At 43.8% G+C, this 14,521-nt stretch overlaps 1 protein-coding gene across 4 annotated transcripts in view; it reads right to left on the reverse strand.

Moving 5' to 3' along the window:
- The window catches only part of PATL2 (PAT1 homolog 2), a 95,843-nt gene that overhangs the window by 43,618 nt on the left and 37,704 nt on the right, over positions 1 to 14,521 (reverse strand). For all 4 annotated transcript variants that reach the window (XM_073584606.1, XM_073584607.1, XM_073584608.1 and 1 more), the window contains exons 5-14: positions 10,428 to 10,499; positions 10,276 to 10,347; positions 9,802 to 9,969; positions 9,020 to 9,106; positions 8,703 to 8,872; positions 8,113 to 8,184; positions 6,807 to 6,942; positions 6,586 to 6,706; positions 6,132 to 6,229; positions 5,139 to 5,192 (exon numbers count right to left, since the gene is read on the reverse strand). In XM_073584606.1, coding sequence (XP_073440707.1) covers positions 5,139 to 5,192; positions 6,132 to 6,229; positions 6,586 to 6,706; positions 6,807 to 6,942; positions 8,113 to 8,184; positions 8,703 to 8,872; positions 9,020 to 9,106; positions 9,802 to 9,969; positions 10,276 to 10,347; positions 10,428 to 10,499 — 1,050 coding nt within the window. The remainder of the gene's footprint in view (positions 1 to 5,138; positions 5,193 to 6,131; positions 6,230 to 6,585; positions 6,707 to 6,806; positions 6,943 to 8,112; positions 8,185 to 8,702; positions 8,873 to 9,019; positions 9,107 to 9,801; positions 9,970 to 10,275; positions 10,348 to 10,427; positions 10,500 to 14,521) is intronic.

A 14,521-nucleotide genomic window follows, 5' to 3' on the forward strand; every position in this document is an offset into this window, starting at 1 on the left:
GGGTGAGGAGCGAATAAGTGTGGAGGAGAGAAGGAGGTCTTGAGAGGACCAGAGATTACGTGAGGGAAGGTATCGGGAGATTAGTTCAGAGACATGGGGGAGACAGGTTATAGATGGCCTTGTAGGTCAGCATTAGTAATTTGAATTGGATACACTGAGGGAATGGGAGCCAGTGAAGAGATTTGCAGAGGGGAGAAGCAGAGTAGTAGCGAGGAGAGAGATGAATTAGTCAGGCATCAGAGTTAAGGATGGACTGAAGAGGTGCGAGGGTGTTAGCAGGGAGACCACAGAAAAGGATGTTGCAATAGTCGAGGCGGGAGAGGAGGGCATGTACAAGCATTTTAGTAGAATGAGGGTTGAGGAAGGGACGGATTCTGGAAATATTTTTGAGCTGAGGCGACAGGAGGTGGAGAGAGCTTGTATTGCCCTGTCCTTCACACAGCACAGGGCAGAGTCAAGGGTTACGCCGAGGCAGCAGACCTCTGGTACAGGGGAAAGCGTGATGTTGTCAATTGTTATAGATAAGTTGGGTAAGGAAGATCTGTGAGATGGGGGAACGAGGATCAGTTCAGATTTGTCTACATTGAGTTTGAGGAATCAAGAGGAGAAGGAGGATAAGGCTGATAGACACTCTGGGATTCTGGACAGCAGAGAGGTGACGTCTGGGCCAGTGAGGTAGATCTGAGTATCATCGGCATAAAGATGGTACTGGAATCCATGGGATTTTAGGAGTTGACCCAGGCCAAGTGTATAGATTGAGAAGAATAGGGGTCCTAGAACAGAGCCTTGGGGGACTCCAACAGAGGGTGGGATGAGGAGGTAGTGTGGGAGTGGGAGACGCTAAATGGGTGGTTGGAAAGGTATGAGGAGATCCTGGATAGGGTGAGGTCTTTGATGCCAAAAGAGGAGAGGATCTGTAGTAGGAAGCAGTGGTCAACTGTGTCGAAAGCAGAGGACAGGTCTAGAAGGAGGAGTATAGAGTATTGTTTGTTAGCTTTGGCTGTAAGTAGGTCATTGGTAATTTTGGTCAGGGCTGTCTCAGTGGAATGATGGGGATGGAAACCAGATTGTAGATTGTCAAAGAGCAAGTTAGATGAGAGGTGGCAGGAAAGGTCAGCGTGGACATGCTGTTCCAGGAGTTCAGAAGCAAATGGGAGTAGCAATATTGGGCAACAGCTGGACATGGCTGTTGGGTTGAGAGTTGGCTTTAATGATATGCGTTATTGTGGCATGTTTGAAAGCAGAAGGGAAGGTACCGGAAGTAAGTGATCGGTTGAAGAGGTGGGTTAGTGATGGGATAAGAGTGGTGGCGAGGTTGGGGAGGAGGTGGGATGGTATGGGGTCGAGTGCACAAGTGGTGAGGTGTGATTTGGAGAGAAGATGAGCAAGCTCCCCTTCAGTGATGTTGGATAAGGAGGTTATGGGGTTTGGGCATTGGTCTGGTATACAAAGGGTTGTGGTGATTGAATAATAAAGACTTGCCTTGTTTGGTCGATCTTATTTTTGAAGTGCGTGGCAAAGTCCTCAGCAGAGATTAGGGAAGTTGGAGGGGGCAGTGGTGGGCGGAGGAGGGAGTTAAACGTATTGAACAACTGTTTGGGGTTGTGGGATAAGGAAGATACAAGGGATGTAAAGTAGGCCTGTTTAGCAGAGGTGAGGGCAGATTTGAATGCAAGTGTTGCTTGTTTGAGTGCAGTGAAGTAGTCTTGGGAATGCATTATCTTCCAGCGCTGTTCAGCAATTCTGGATGCTTGCCGAAGCTTTTTAGTGTTATTGTGCCAGGGTTGTCTATTGATTCTTCGCACTCTGTTGTGCATGACAGGGGCAACCGAGTCGATGGCTGATGAAAGTGGCATTGTAGAAACTAGTGGCAGTGTGTCGTGGAGTGAAGATATGGAGGACAGTGGTAGGATAGAGTCAGAGTATGTGAGTGTCTAGATGTGCAAGGTTTCTGTGGGGGTACATGTGTTTCTGGACATGGCTGACAGGTGAGGAGGACAGTGATGAGAAAGTGAGTAGATGGTGCTCAGATAGAGGGAGAGGGGAGGTTGTGAAGTTAGATAGGGAGCAGAGACGTGTGAAGACCAGGTCTAATGTGTGTCCGTCTGTGTGGGTGGCTGAGGAGGACCACTGAGTAAGTCCAAAAGATGAAGTGAGCTACATTAGTTTTGAGGCTGCTGACTGGTGGGTGTCAATGGGGATGTTGAAGTCACCCATGATGATGGTGTGAATGTCAGCAGAGTGAAAGTGAAGGAGCCAGCTAGAGAATTTGTCAGTGAAGGCAGTGGTTGAGCCTGGAGGTCCGTATGTGACAGCCACTTGGAGGTTGTAGGGAGAGTAGATGCGGACAGAGTGGGCTTCAAAAGAGGGGAGGACAAGGGAGGAAAGAGGTGGGATTGGGTTGAAGGTGCAATTGGAAGAAAGGAGAAGGCCCACTCCTCCACCATGTCTGTTGCCAGGGCGAGGAATGTGGGTGAAGTGGAGGCCACCATAGCATAGCGCAGCAGGGGAGGCAGTGTCGGTGGGTGTCAGCCATACTTCAGTGAGGCCAAGGAAGGAAAAATTGCAGGAGGTAAAGAGGTTGTGAATCACATGGAGTTTATTGCAGATGGAGTAGGCATTCCAGAGTGATCCAGAGAGAGGGAGCTGAGTGGTGGGCATCAAGGGCAAGTATTTGAGGTGGGAAAGAATTCTGGTGTTTGTGTTGGTTTGGTAACGATAGAAGGGGGTAATGTGAGGTATGGGCTGTGGGGGTCCAGGGTTGGGAGATATGTCGCCAGCAGTGAGGAGAAGCAGAGAGAGGCAGAGCAGGTGGGAGGAGGAGAGTGGGCGATTTGTTTTATGGCTTATTAGGAGAGATCTGAAGTTGAGGAGCAGGTCAGCGGATGAGGTCAGGTGGGGGGGCAAGAGGGAAGGAGAGATTATTACTTGGTTAGAGGGTGCTGGGGTCTGTGGATAGTGAAGGAGAGTCAGGAGTAATGGAGGCAAAACCATTAGAGCATACTTCAGCATGTTAAGAGTAAGTGTGGAGCTAACACAAAGAAATGTTGTATATTTTAACAGAGATTAGGCGTACCTTCTGGCTCATGTCTGGCATATTTCTATAGTTATCCTTATAAAAGACATCCATGCAAAAGACAGCCCAAGGTCTAAACAACCCTGTGTATTGCTTCTGAATTTATGGCAAGTTAGCAGCACATGAAAAGGCCTAGGTGTGATCAGATGGGAGGAGCAGCAGGAAGCCTGGACACAGGAGCCGATTAATTAGGAGTCAGAAGAGAAAATGCGGAAGGAGATTGATTCACATGGACAGATAAGGCCAAATTGTGTGTTAGAATCAAGGAAATAAGGCGAGAAAGCAGTCAGAACACATACCAGTAGTAGAGAGATACAGGGTAATTGGGATCAGGAAAGATGGATTATGGTATTGCAGCAGTCAGAACACATACCAGTGTTCTTTCAGATTCTCATTTAGAGCATACTCTACACCTTTTATTTTGATCTTTCTTTGCTGGTTGGGGAACCTCTCTGGGAAAATGTTGGCCTGGGACAATACAGGCACTATCAGTTTTAGAAGTACTGGGACCCTCATGTTCCCGAGTACTGAACATTAGGGCCTTGATGACTACCTCCTAAAACTGAAGGAAGGTCCCTGTATTGCCTGCAGACCGAAACAGCACAAAGGCATTGTACAGTTCCATCTGTACAAGGTGCGCAGACAATGTTTTGTAACTAGCTTTTCGAATGGCACTGTACGGTTTGGAGGATCTGATAGATCTCCACATCCCCCATGTACTTATTGTAATTAATGATACAATCTGGCTTTGGGGCTTGTGTTGTGGCATCTCAGACAGTGACAAGAGTGGTCATGGTGAATGGTGGTCAAGATACATCCCTTTTGTCCTTCTACTTACCACCAGCATGTCGTCGCTGCATTGGGCTCTGCTTATGCCCTTCATCAGCAATGGCCTAGTTTGCGGCTTCAGGAGGCCTCCAATTTCCTTGCACGGTGCCTCATGCTATTGTACCTCTGACAGAGGGTCTTGAAGAGTGGGATGCTGGTCTAAAAGTTTCTACCTAAAGGTGATAAACCCTTATCCACCATTTGCCGCTGCTGCTGATCACAGATGGTCACAGCAGCCAGCACAGATCGCAGGAGGACACAGAAGCAGGAGTGGCGAGGGAAAGCCCACTGGCCACCGATGAACCTTTAACCCACTTACACAGGGAGGTCTCAGCTGCTCTGCATGACAACTCTCAGGTAAAGATGGCTTGCATGGCAGGCATCACCATTTTTTATTAACCCCTTCAGCACAGATTGTCTGAACAATAGTTCCTGGCCAATCAGATGAGGAGACATTGCAATCACCCCACTTTTCATGATGACTGATGCTGTGTCACAATGCGCATCACAACATGAAATTTTTTTTTTTTTATTGACCTATGGCTGTAATTGGCTGTTTAGAATTGACCAGCCATTCACAGCGATCGCCAATGCGGGGGGAGGGGCGGTACAGACCACCTGGGGCGATGTGCAGATTGTAGAAAAAAAAGCCGTTGATCATTGAACAATGGGGATCCGACCTCTGGAATAGTTTGTCAGAACGGAACACTTATCTCAGTTAGAATGGGGTGATCGTGAGCATTTTGATCTCTGCTCCATTCATTCCCTATGGGGCTGTCTAGTGCGGCTCTCTGCCATTTTCGCCAGCAGCTCCATAGATTTTTTTTTTTTACAACTAGAGAAATGTGGCACAGCACTCCACTGTGCGTTAAAATATTTGTGGTCCACGAACAGTCATTGCAGAGACCATTATGGCTGACAACAGTTTTGTAAGAATCACGCTACTTTTGTGCCTCAGAGAAAGCACGACTCACGCAAATCGATTGTCAGCCAGAATGGTTTCCGCAATCTGTTCATAGAACTGCAATAAAATAACATTAATTCAAAGTAGCGAGTGCCACATTTCACAAGAATTATTGTCATTACTGGACTTTCATGATGAGAATCATTGCATAGTTTGTTAGCTCCTAAATTTTGGTAGCAGTGCCAGACCTTTGTTTTGGGCAGCGATTTTTTTAATACAAAATATTTTGCAAATACTACATGCAATATGAAGAACACCATACTTGCCAACCTTTTCAATGTGTTTGAGGACTCTCAAGCGCTGGTATCCAAGAGCCTTCATATCCTGTTACAGATGGGAAAGTAATTAATAAACCCTACATTTTTGTTGGAATACTTTTCTTAAAACATTTTCCCCAAGAAAATAAAAAACATTGTTAAAGGGAACCCTTCATGTCACTTAGAATCTAAACTGTCCCCAGCGTTTCGTGATGCAGTGTGCAGAAAGCAATTTACACACTTAGATCATACTTGCGCATTTAGTCATAGGGGTGCGTTTCATATAGTTAAGTCATGGATGTCGCCACCCACACAATTTAAGTAAGTTCCCAGGGTTGCACCAACCTCTCTAAAGTCCACTTTGAAATCTTGCTTAGTGTCGAACGGGGACCTGTGCTTGCGCACTGAAGGGATTGTACGAGTTTACTAAAATAGAAAACCAGCCCCTTTTCCCCTTGAATGAGGATAAATCTGTAAAAAGCACATCTGGGGTTTATCCAATTAGATTTTCTAAACTAGATGGAACTTATTCGAGGGGCAAGTATTAGCAATCATTTGTCCTACTGCATTCAGGGCAGAGGGGAGAGGCTCCTGCTGCAGTCCATTCTCTTACAGTGCGTACGTTCAGGGGCAAAGCTGAGTTTGGATTAGGAAACAGTTTAAGGAAAGTAGTTTAAGAGGAATTACTGATTTTTGGCTTTCTAGCATTTAAGAACTAGTGCATACAACCCAAGTTGCCAATGACCATTCCATATTATCGCCTCCTTTTATTTAGTCAATTAATATTAATGGAATTTTTGCTGCATTCCAATTTCTGAAATTCCATAACCAACCGCTTATGATCTTCAAGGACCACCATGCAATGGTTTGTTTTTGTTTTTTTCCCCATCATAATTTACAGTATTTTGTGTTTTAAACCAATTTGATTGAAGATCTTGTACACATTGTAAAAATTTAAATGCTGTAGTCAGTCTGTGAAATGAGGAAAAGAATAGCATAAACTTACTTCATCTGGCATGACATGGAAGATGGCATCAATTGCTCTTCTGGGGCTGTAACAGGTGGAAACTGCAACTTGTCCCAAGGAGCCCTCAATATGTACGACTGAGACGTCGAGGAAGAGAAAGATTTGTAAGCACAAAAATATATACATTTGGCGTCACAATTGGTGTCTCCTAGTCGTGTCACAGGTGAGGGGATGGGATTTCTAACCATTAACTATTGTACAATTGACCCCCAACTCCCATCACACCAGAATTTGTCTGATACAAGTGTTAAGGCAGGTGGTTTAATTTCTTCATGGTACTTCGTGAAACCATGGACAACACCGATGGAAAGTCCCAAACATCTTATGTGGTCAAAGGATGAAACAGCCTAAAGACTGATTGCATATCAAACCAAACCCCTTTAGAGTTTACACACTGGTCTAGAGCTTTCCAAAATTCATGTAAAATACTTACCAGATTCATAGGTTTCAGCTTTCTGAATGTAAGGAGTGACCAGTTTGGTTGGCTCTTTTTTCTTGCGTTCTCCTAGAAGTTCCTCATCTGCCAGTCGTCTCTCCAACTTCTCATAATAGGTCTTAAATATATTTAAGGGAAAAAAAAAAAAAAAAAAAAGAGAAAGTTATTTCAAAGTTGTACGAAAATAAGGAAATGGTACAAGATCTGAGAATCCATACTTGATAGTAGTAATCATCCAGGTGAGGGTTTTCACTTTGCAGTTGGATCATTTGCAGCTTGATAACCCATTCCTTTTCTTTTGGAGACATGAGGCTCGCATATGGATCAGGACTGACCCACTGCTTGCGGGATGCGCTAGGCAACAATGAAAAATTATTGGAGATTTTATTAAAGAGTAAAATAGGAAATAAGTTGTACCCACTTGTTGGCAAAGAATGAAAGGTTTTAACGCAAATACTCAGTTGTACATAGGACAGCTAACTGGTACGAAGTGTGCATGGCTCACATGCAGATTTGGTGTTGGTTTTTTTTATTTGAGCATTTGGGATTTGTGCAATTTACAACAGATTGGTGTGGCAGATGCTGCTTGAAAGTGTTGGCGGTACCTGGCATGTAATTTGTGCCCAAGTGTCCAGAACAGAAACAGACTTGGGGGGGGGGGGGGGGGGGGGTGGAAACCACAATTGCCAACAGTAGTTGTATGGCCAGCTTCAAGAAAAGTTGGGCAAGACTTGCAAATGAGAGTTTCCGCCTCTGGGGACTCTTGGATGTCTTTTTTCATAGATATAACTTATACAAATTCTAGTCTATGGGGTTGTTGACATACCCGTATTGTTGTAGACCAAGTGGTCAACACACACACAAATCCAGACAGCACTTGGAAATTAAGTCATCCATAAGCTGTCGGTTTTTCTACTGATAGTCTTTCATTGCATGTAAAAAATGGTTAATGGAATACCAATTGCGAAAACTAACACAACAGATGAAAATCTGCTTAAAAAAAAAAAAAAAAAAAAGTTTTTGCATACAAGAAATCACTCTGAATGGGTGCTAGAGACAGACTGGTGAAAATTGGAGTCATGCTTGTCTGTATGGCTCTTTCCAAAGAAAACCTCTTCAAGAGGTTTGCATTTTCTCATTGTTGCATGGATTTCCTCCGTGTTCTCCAGTTTCCTCCCACTCTCCAAAGACATACTGATAGGGAATTTAGATGGTGAGCCCCAATAGGGACAGCAGTTCGGTCTGTAGAGCGCCATTGAGCTAAATGGCGCTGTATAAGCAAGTAAAATTTAAAAAAAAGCAAAAAAAAAAAAAACACATTAATGTTTCAGGAGGCCAAGGCCCTTTATAATTTTATTGTGGCACTCAGACCATAAGAAGTTGTGCACACTGAACTAGGTAATGCCTTAAGTTTAGAAGTTTGTGTGCATGCTCTTATGGATAAAGATTATATGTAGACGATGTCCTGATAGAATTCTGCCACCATTGGTAGTTTTGGGCTATAACGTGGAAGTTCAGCCTTACCTCTGTGGACGTTGTCTCTGACTAAGTATGCGCCGGTGTTGAGGATGGAGCTGTGTTACATGTCCTGGGACTCTGCCAAGTAAACAGAACACATGCTTAGAGAGATTGTATGAAGTCTGCCATATGATAGCTGAAGGGTTACTGATGGCTGGGAATGTAACTGCTGGGCCTGCCTCCTCAAACATTTGAGTACACCTTCCCACCTACTTGTTTTCTCTATTGCCACCCCCACCACCTCTTTGATTGGACAGCTCTGGCTTCATAGAGACCGATATAGAACACAAGAAGGTGGGAAAGTGCACTTAAATATTTGGACACATCATTGGTGCACAAATTGCCTGAACTTTGAACAGTCATTATGTGCCAACAGAGCCTTTTTAATTCAGTTTCACCGTTAGCGATAGGTTTCTCCCAGTCAGCTTACAAGCAGGAGGCAGGGAAGTCAGGCTGAAATGAGATTTACTTGAGGTTTTGCACACGTCAACTTCTTAAAATATTAGCTACAGATAACTAATACCGCTCATCTATAATATAATAGTAGCCATTACCACTTAAAAATCAGAAATACAGTCTTTAAACCTAATACTTACTTAAACCTCTGCAGAGTGTTAGCCATTGGGCTAAAGAAAGGTGAGATATTAGGACTGGGAGACATAGGACCAAAGTGCATCCTGACCATCTTTGGTGTCATTGGTCTTGCAGGGGTGCTGATGTTAGGGGACATAGGCCTGAAGGGAGTTGGGGACATGAAACCTGGAGACTTGGGAGGGGGAAAAAAAAAAAAAAAAAAAAAGTTATACGTAAACAAAAGGCATGAAGCCACTATGGCCTCATGCCAAACAGGGTATGGTCAACAAGATTACTTATGTGAAGTAGCGAAAAAAAAAAAAAAAAAAATAGAAGTTACCTGATTTGTAGTAAAATGTGGTGGAGGTCTCCTTGGTGGTGTAAATGGGAAAGAAGGACGCATAGTGCGAGGCATCAGCGGAGATTGCTTAATAAAAGAAAAGCTGTATGTCAACTCCTTAATATGTCACAAGTGTACCTAAAAGGACTATAGTCTCAGAAATTAACAGAATCTGATAGTCAGCTCTCCGTGGATCTGGCGCTACACCACTGATCCAATTTTTTTTTTTTGTCACGTCGACAGTTCACATCACCGCTGCAACCAGTGAGCTCAGCGGCTCTGCTGATTTAGACAGCATAAGCTACAGAAGTGACATAACTGCTGCAGGGAAAACACAGATGAGAACAGCGGGCAAGAGTGTTGGACCTGGAAGGGAGAGTACCAGCAAATTTTTTTTAATTTCTACATGAGTGCAGTTTGGGGTCCACTTTAAATGGAAACCCCCTTTAAATGGAGGGGCTAAACAGATGAATTTTGTTTAATCTATATTACAGGATATGATTGACAATACATCATTTCCAATGAAATGTGGCAATTAGCAGATTAGCTACTGGTACATGAAAATTTCACATAAGGGGCACCAACAGCCACTCCATTAACTAGAACTTTGTGTGTGGTGCATGGCTATGGGTCCTGTATTCTTTGAAGAACATGTGAACCATTACCAGCATCTCTTGTAATGGGTAAATGAATCATTATCCGGTACAAACCACAGAAGGGAAGCCACTACATTTTTCATGATCCGCCTAGTCTTATTGAGAAGCATCTTTATGGTGGTTTACCTGCCTAATGAAGCGCTGTCTATACGGTTTGGGTGACATTCTACCCATTTCCAGACCTTTGAGTCTTTGTGTACACATATATCCTCTTTGCATGGGAGAACCTAAGAATTCCAGATTGGTGGGTGGAATGTAGGGAGCTTTATCCATAACTCGCAGAATTGCTTTATCCTATAAAAAACAGGGTAAAAATTTTTTTAGACAATCGCTAAAGGGTTATTCCTATCACATTTTTGAATATCCTAGTGGCGAGACAAATCTTCAAGATCAGAGCCGGGCACCTTTGAGGTGGCCGCAATTGTGGAGCTCGCTCAATTTATTTATTTATTTATTTATATGGGAGTTTTAAGCGTTGCCGAGCACAAAAGTGCAGATAGTTTTGAAAAAAAAAAATCATACAAGTTGACAGGAGCGACCAGCTCTCCATTCTCAGTGGTCTCCAAATCAATGAACACAAGTCGATATCCCATGACATACCTCCAGTATCTGGCCAGCTATTGCAGCTGTTCCTTTCGGAGAGCCTACCCACAGTCCAGAGTCCATGGCACTCTGCAAAGAGAACACATCTCAGCTGATGAGACCTATGGAAGAGAATCCACGTGGAGTCAGGGTCTGTGTATGGAACTTACCACATTGTAACTTGAATCAAAGTCCCCCCAGCTGGTTCCAATCCCACTATCAACAACAGCACTGTCAACACTCTGTAAAATAAGATAGTTAGGCCTGGTATTTAAAAGTGTACACAAATAAAATTGCAGACTGTAAAGAAAGTGGTAAAGTTGCCATCTCACTTGATTATGTAGCCTCTTACAGTGTATGCAGGGCCAGTTTTAGAAAGCGGCAGAAAGGGCATTTGTGGTTCTTGCACCCATAACCCAAGGAGTGTTAACATGTTTGCAGATACAACAGCGCAGACAATGCTCCGTAACTATTTAGCCGACACAAATATCTACATATGTAGGCGGGGGGGGTCAAGGCTAAGTGTGAACAATGAAAGTACTCCCGCTGTCTACTAACCTCCCTAAATCTGACATTTCCCTCTCTGTGGGTGGCACCATAACACCCTGGCAGCAGGCGCGCTGTCTGGGTGTTATGTTTGACACCAATCTCTCCTTCACATCCCATATACAATCTCTTGCCGCTTACACCTAAAGAACATCTCTAGAATCTGCCCATTTCCCACAATGGAAACAAAAACCTCGCTGTAGCATTGATCCACTCCCACCTGGATTACTGCAACGCTCTATTAATTGGCCTCCCCGTTACTCAACTATCCCCTCTCCAGTCCAGCCTTAATGCAGCAGCCATGGTCATCCATCTGGATAATCGGTACTCTGACACGTCTGCTCTTCACCAGTCCTTACATTGGCTGCCCATTCAAAGTACTTCTTCTCACCCACAAAGCTCTCCACAGTGTAGCATCACCCTTCTCCTCCCTCATTTCTGTCTATCGGCCTAACCGACCGCTGCGCTCTGCAAACAGCTTTGGACCAAGCTCTGCACTAATCCGCACCTCCCACTCCCGACTCCAAGACTTCTCCCACGCTGCACCAATCCTCTGGAATGCTCTACCCCAAGAAATTAGGACTATCCACAATTTGCATAGTTTCAGGCGCTCCCTCAAAACACATTTGTTCAGAGCGGCCTATCACGTTCACTAATCACAGTCATTCTATGTGTAAGTGTGCATGTGTAGCCCATTCACTATCTTCATCCATCCCTCACTCTCAAGATGGCTGGACCATCATTGTAAATACACACCTGTACTTTGTATCTCCTCCACCTCATTGCACATTGTAAGCTCTTACGAGCAGGGTCGTCTTATTTTGCTTTAATTATATTGTTAATGTTGTTACTTATGACTTATGTTTGGAACTGTTAAACTAAAGCACTGCAAAATAATAATTCAATCAGAACACAGTAATTGAATTAAACAGGATAGCTAATGAAATTATACACACTGTTCTTTACGTTTACTGTTGATGCTTATTGCAAGTCTTTTCTAGTCCTAAAGCACCAACCTCACAGGTGAAATTCTCACTACTGGGCCCGTCACTTATCTTTCCTCTAGATGGCTCAAGTTATCACACAGGCCCTAATAGGGGTCAACAATATTACCCACTAGGTTGCAAGTACCAGATAGGAGAGATACTTGGTAAACTGTTCTAGTCACACTGGATGGCTTCCTTACCTGAAGCATAACCTCGAAGCACGACAAGGCAACCGTTAGGTGGATTCATAACGGGCTTAGTGATCGGACCCAAAGAATGGTTGTAAATGGCTGCACATCCAGTTGGAAGAATGTCTCGAGTGGGGTACCACAGGGCTCTGTCCTGGGCCCTGTATTGTTCAACATCTTTATCATTGATATAGATGAAGGAATTGAGGGTAAACTGATTAAATTTGCTGACAACACAAAACTAGGAGGGATAGCCAATTCTAGTGAAGAGAGGATTCAAAAAGATATAAACTGAAGCAGTGGGCAGCAACTAACAATGGTTTTTTAACAGGAAAAAAAAAAAAAAAAAGAAAAAAAATATCAAAGTACTACATCTGGGCAATAAAAATGAAAAAAAAAGCATACAGAATGGGAGGAATAGGCCTAAGCAACAGAACAAGTGAAAAAGACTTGGGTATACTAATAGATCAGACTGAACATGAGAGTAATGCAGCAGCAAAAAAGCAAATACAATTCTAGTATGTATTAACATAAGCATACAGTCTGGATCACGTGAAGTCATTATTTCCATCTACTCCTCTTTGGTCAGACCTCATCTGGAATACTCAGTCCAGATCAGGGCACCACATTAAAAAAAAAAAAAAAAAAAAGTCAAACTGGAGCAAGTTCAGAGAAGAGCGACCAGAATGGTGACTGAATGATTGAGAGGAGACTTAATAGCTGTCTACAAATATCTGAAGGGCTGTCACAAGGAAAGACTAGAAGCAATGGGATGAAACTGAATGGGAGGAGACAGATTTGATATTAGAAAAAATTGACAGTGATCAATGAGTGGAACAGGCTGCCATGAGAGGTGGAGAGTTCTCCTTCAATACAAGTCTTCAAACAGAGGCTAGACAGACATCTGTCTGGGATGATTTAGTGAATCCTGCTTTGAGCAGAAGGTTGGACCAGATGGACCAGATGGCCCCTTCCAACTCTACCATTATATGATTCTATGATTCCCACTCTGTACCGTATGTCTGCTGAAAATAACGACTCAAAACATCCTTCTGACGTGGCTGGATTTTCTTCTCAGCCTACTCCGATCTGGTCTCATCTCTGGCCTTTTCTGCTGAAGTCCCTTTTGATGCTCCCCCCCCCCCCCCACCACTGTTCTTTCCTGAATGCTGCACAAACAAATCTGAGTCCTGTCTCCAGGGTTTCGTAACTTCCACGCAACATGTCACTGATCTTCTTACATCCAGTGTATGGAATAATTTCTCAATCCTTGGGCATTGACAGAAGGAAGGTAGAATAATCTTTTGGTTCAGATTTACATTGGACACTACCTTTGGAAGAAAGGATGGGTAAAGTTTGAGTATTATTCAGTTCTACAAAATATGCAGATAAGGATCCCTTATTAACACCTGGATCTCTCCTACCTACTTTGAGGCAATTGCTACCAGGAACACAGTATTCATGGAGAGTAGCCCGATACTGGACTCTTCCTGAGGTTCAAAGAGATATCTACATAAAAAAGTAGCCTAGCACCAAGTCTAGGTCCAATGGCGGTGCAGATTTTCTATTTGTAGTTCTGGCTGTAGATCGGCCATCTCACAAAGTATTCTTAGGGGTCCTCCTCAACTCGCATTGTGGCATGTTCTCTTTTCCCACTGCTAAAAGGAATGGGATCAGGAGAAGAATTCAAACCTTTCAGAGAAAGGCAGTTGCAATCAGGTATGCTATGCCGATCCTAGGATTAATGACTCGTTGCATTTCGAGTGTGCAGTGGAGTCAAGCCCACTCAAGAGACGTTCAAAGACCAACTCTGCCAGCATGTAACAGACATCTGTCTGGGCTAGACAAGAAAACCAACATATCTGCAGACCAAAGATCCTCCCTGACATGGTGGATTTCCCCAAGGAGGAGCATCCTATCCCCATTTGTTCGGGTTACCACCGACAAGCCAAATAGGCTGGGGAGCAGAAGTAGAGGGTCAATAACTCCAGGGCACATGGTCTCCAGAGGCACGCAGGAGATTATCTTATAACAAACTGTATGGGAAACACTCCAGCAATGCCAGAATGCTTTCAGAGGTCACCATGTGAAGATCTTTTCAGGCAACATCAAAACAGTCACCTTTTCTATGACATTAGGGAAGTCTGAAAGGTCAGTTTCTGCAGGCTCTAGTGGGATGAATATATCAATGGGCAGAGAAGACAATTATTTCTATTTCTGCAGTGCATCTAAAGGTCTACAAAAAAGCTAAGTGGCAGCTTTTCTCAGGACAGTTTGGTCTTCCGAATTAACTGAACACTTTGAACAGAACTTGAATCAACCATCTCGGCGATGGGGTACCCCACTCATGGATCTCTATGCAACCTGAAATGCAAAGCTGTCAAGATTTTTCTCCTTGGACCCAAGAGACAACCCAGATGGGATAGATGCCTTGTCTCAAAGTTGGGAAAGCAATCTCCTATACCTGTTTCCTCCATTTCCTTTAGTCCCAAGGGTCCAAGAAATAAAGATCCAAGAAGATCAAGCCACGGTGATATTGGTGTC

Source organism: Dendrobates tinctorius, unplaced genomic scaffold, assembly GCF_039654945.1.
Source record: "Dendrobates tinctorius isolate UK_male_01 unplaced genomic scaffold, ASM3965494v1 ptg000084l, whole genome shotgun sequence".
Classification (NCBI taxonomy): domain Eukaryota; kingdom Metazoa; phylum Chordata; class Amphibia; order Anura; family Dendrobatidae; genus Dendrobates; species Dendrobates tinctorius.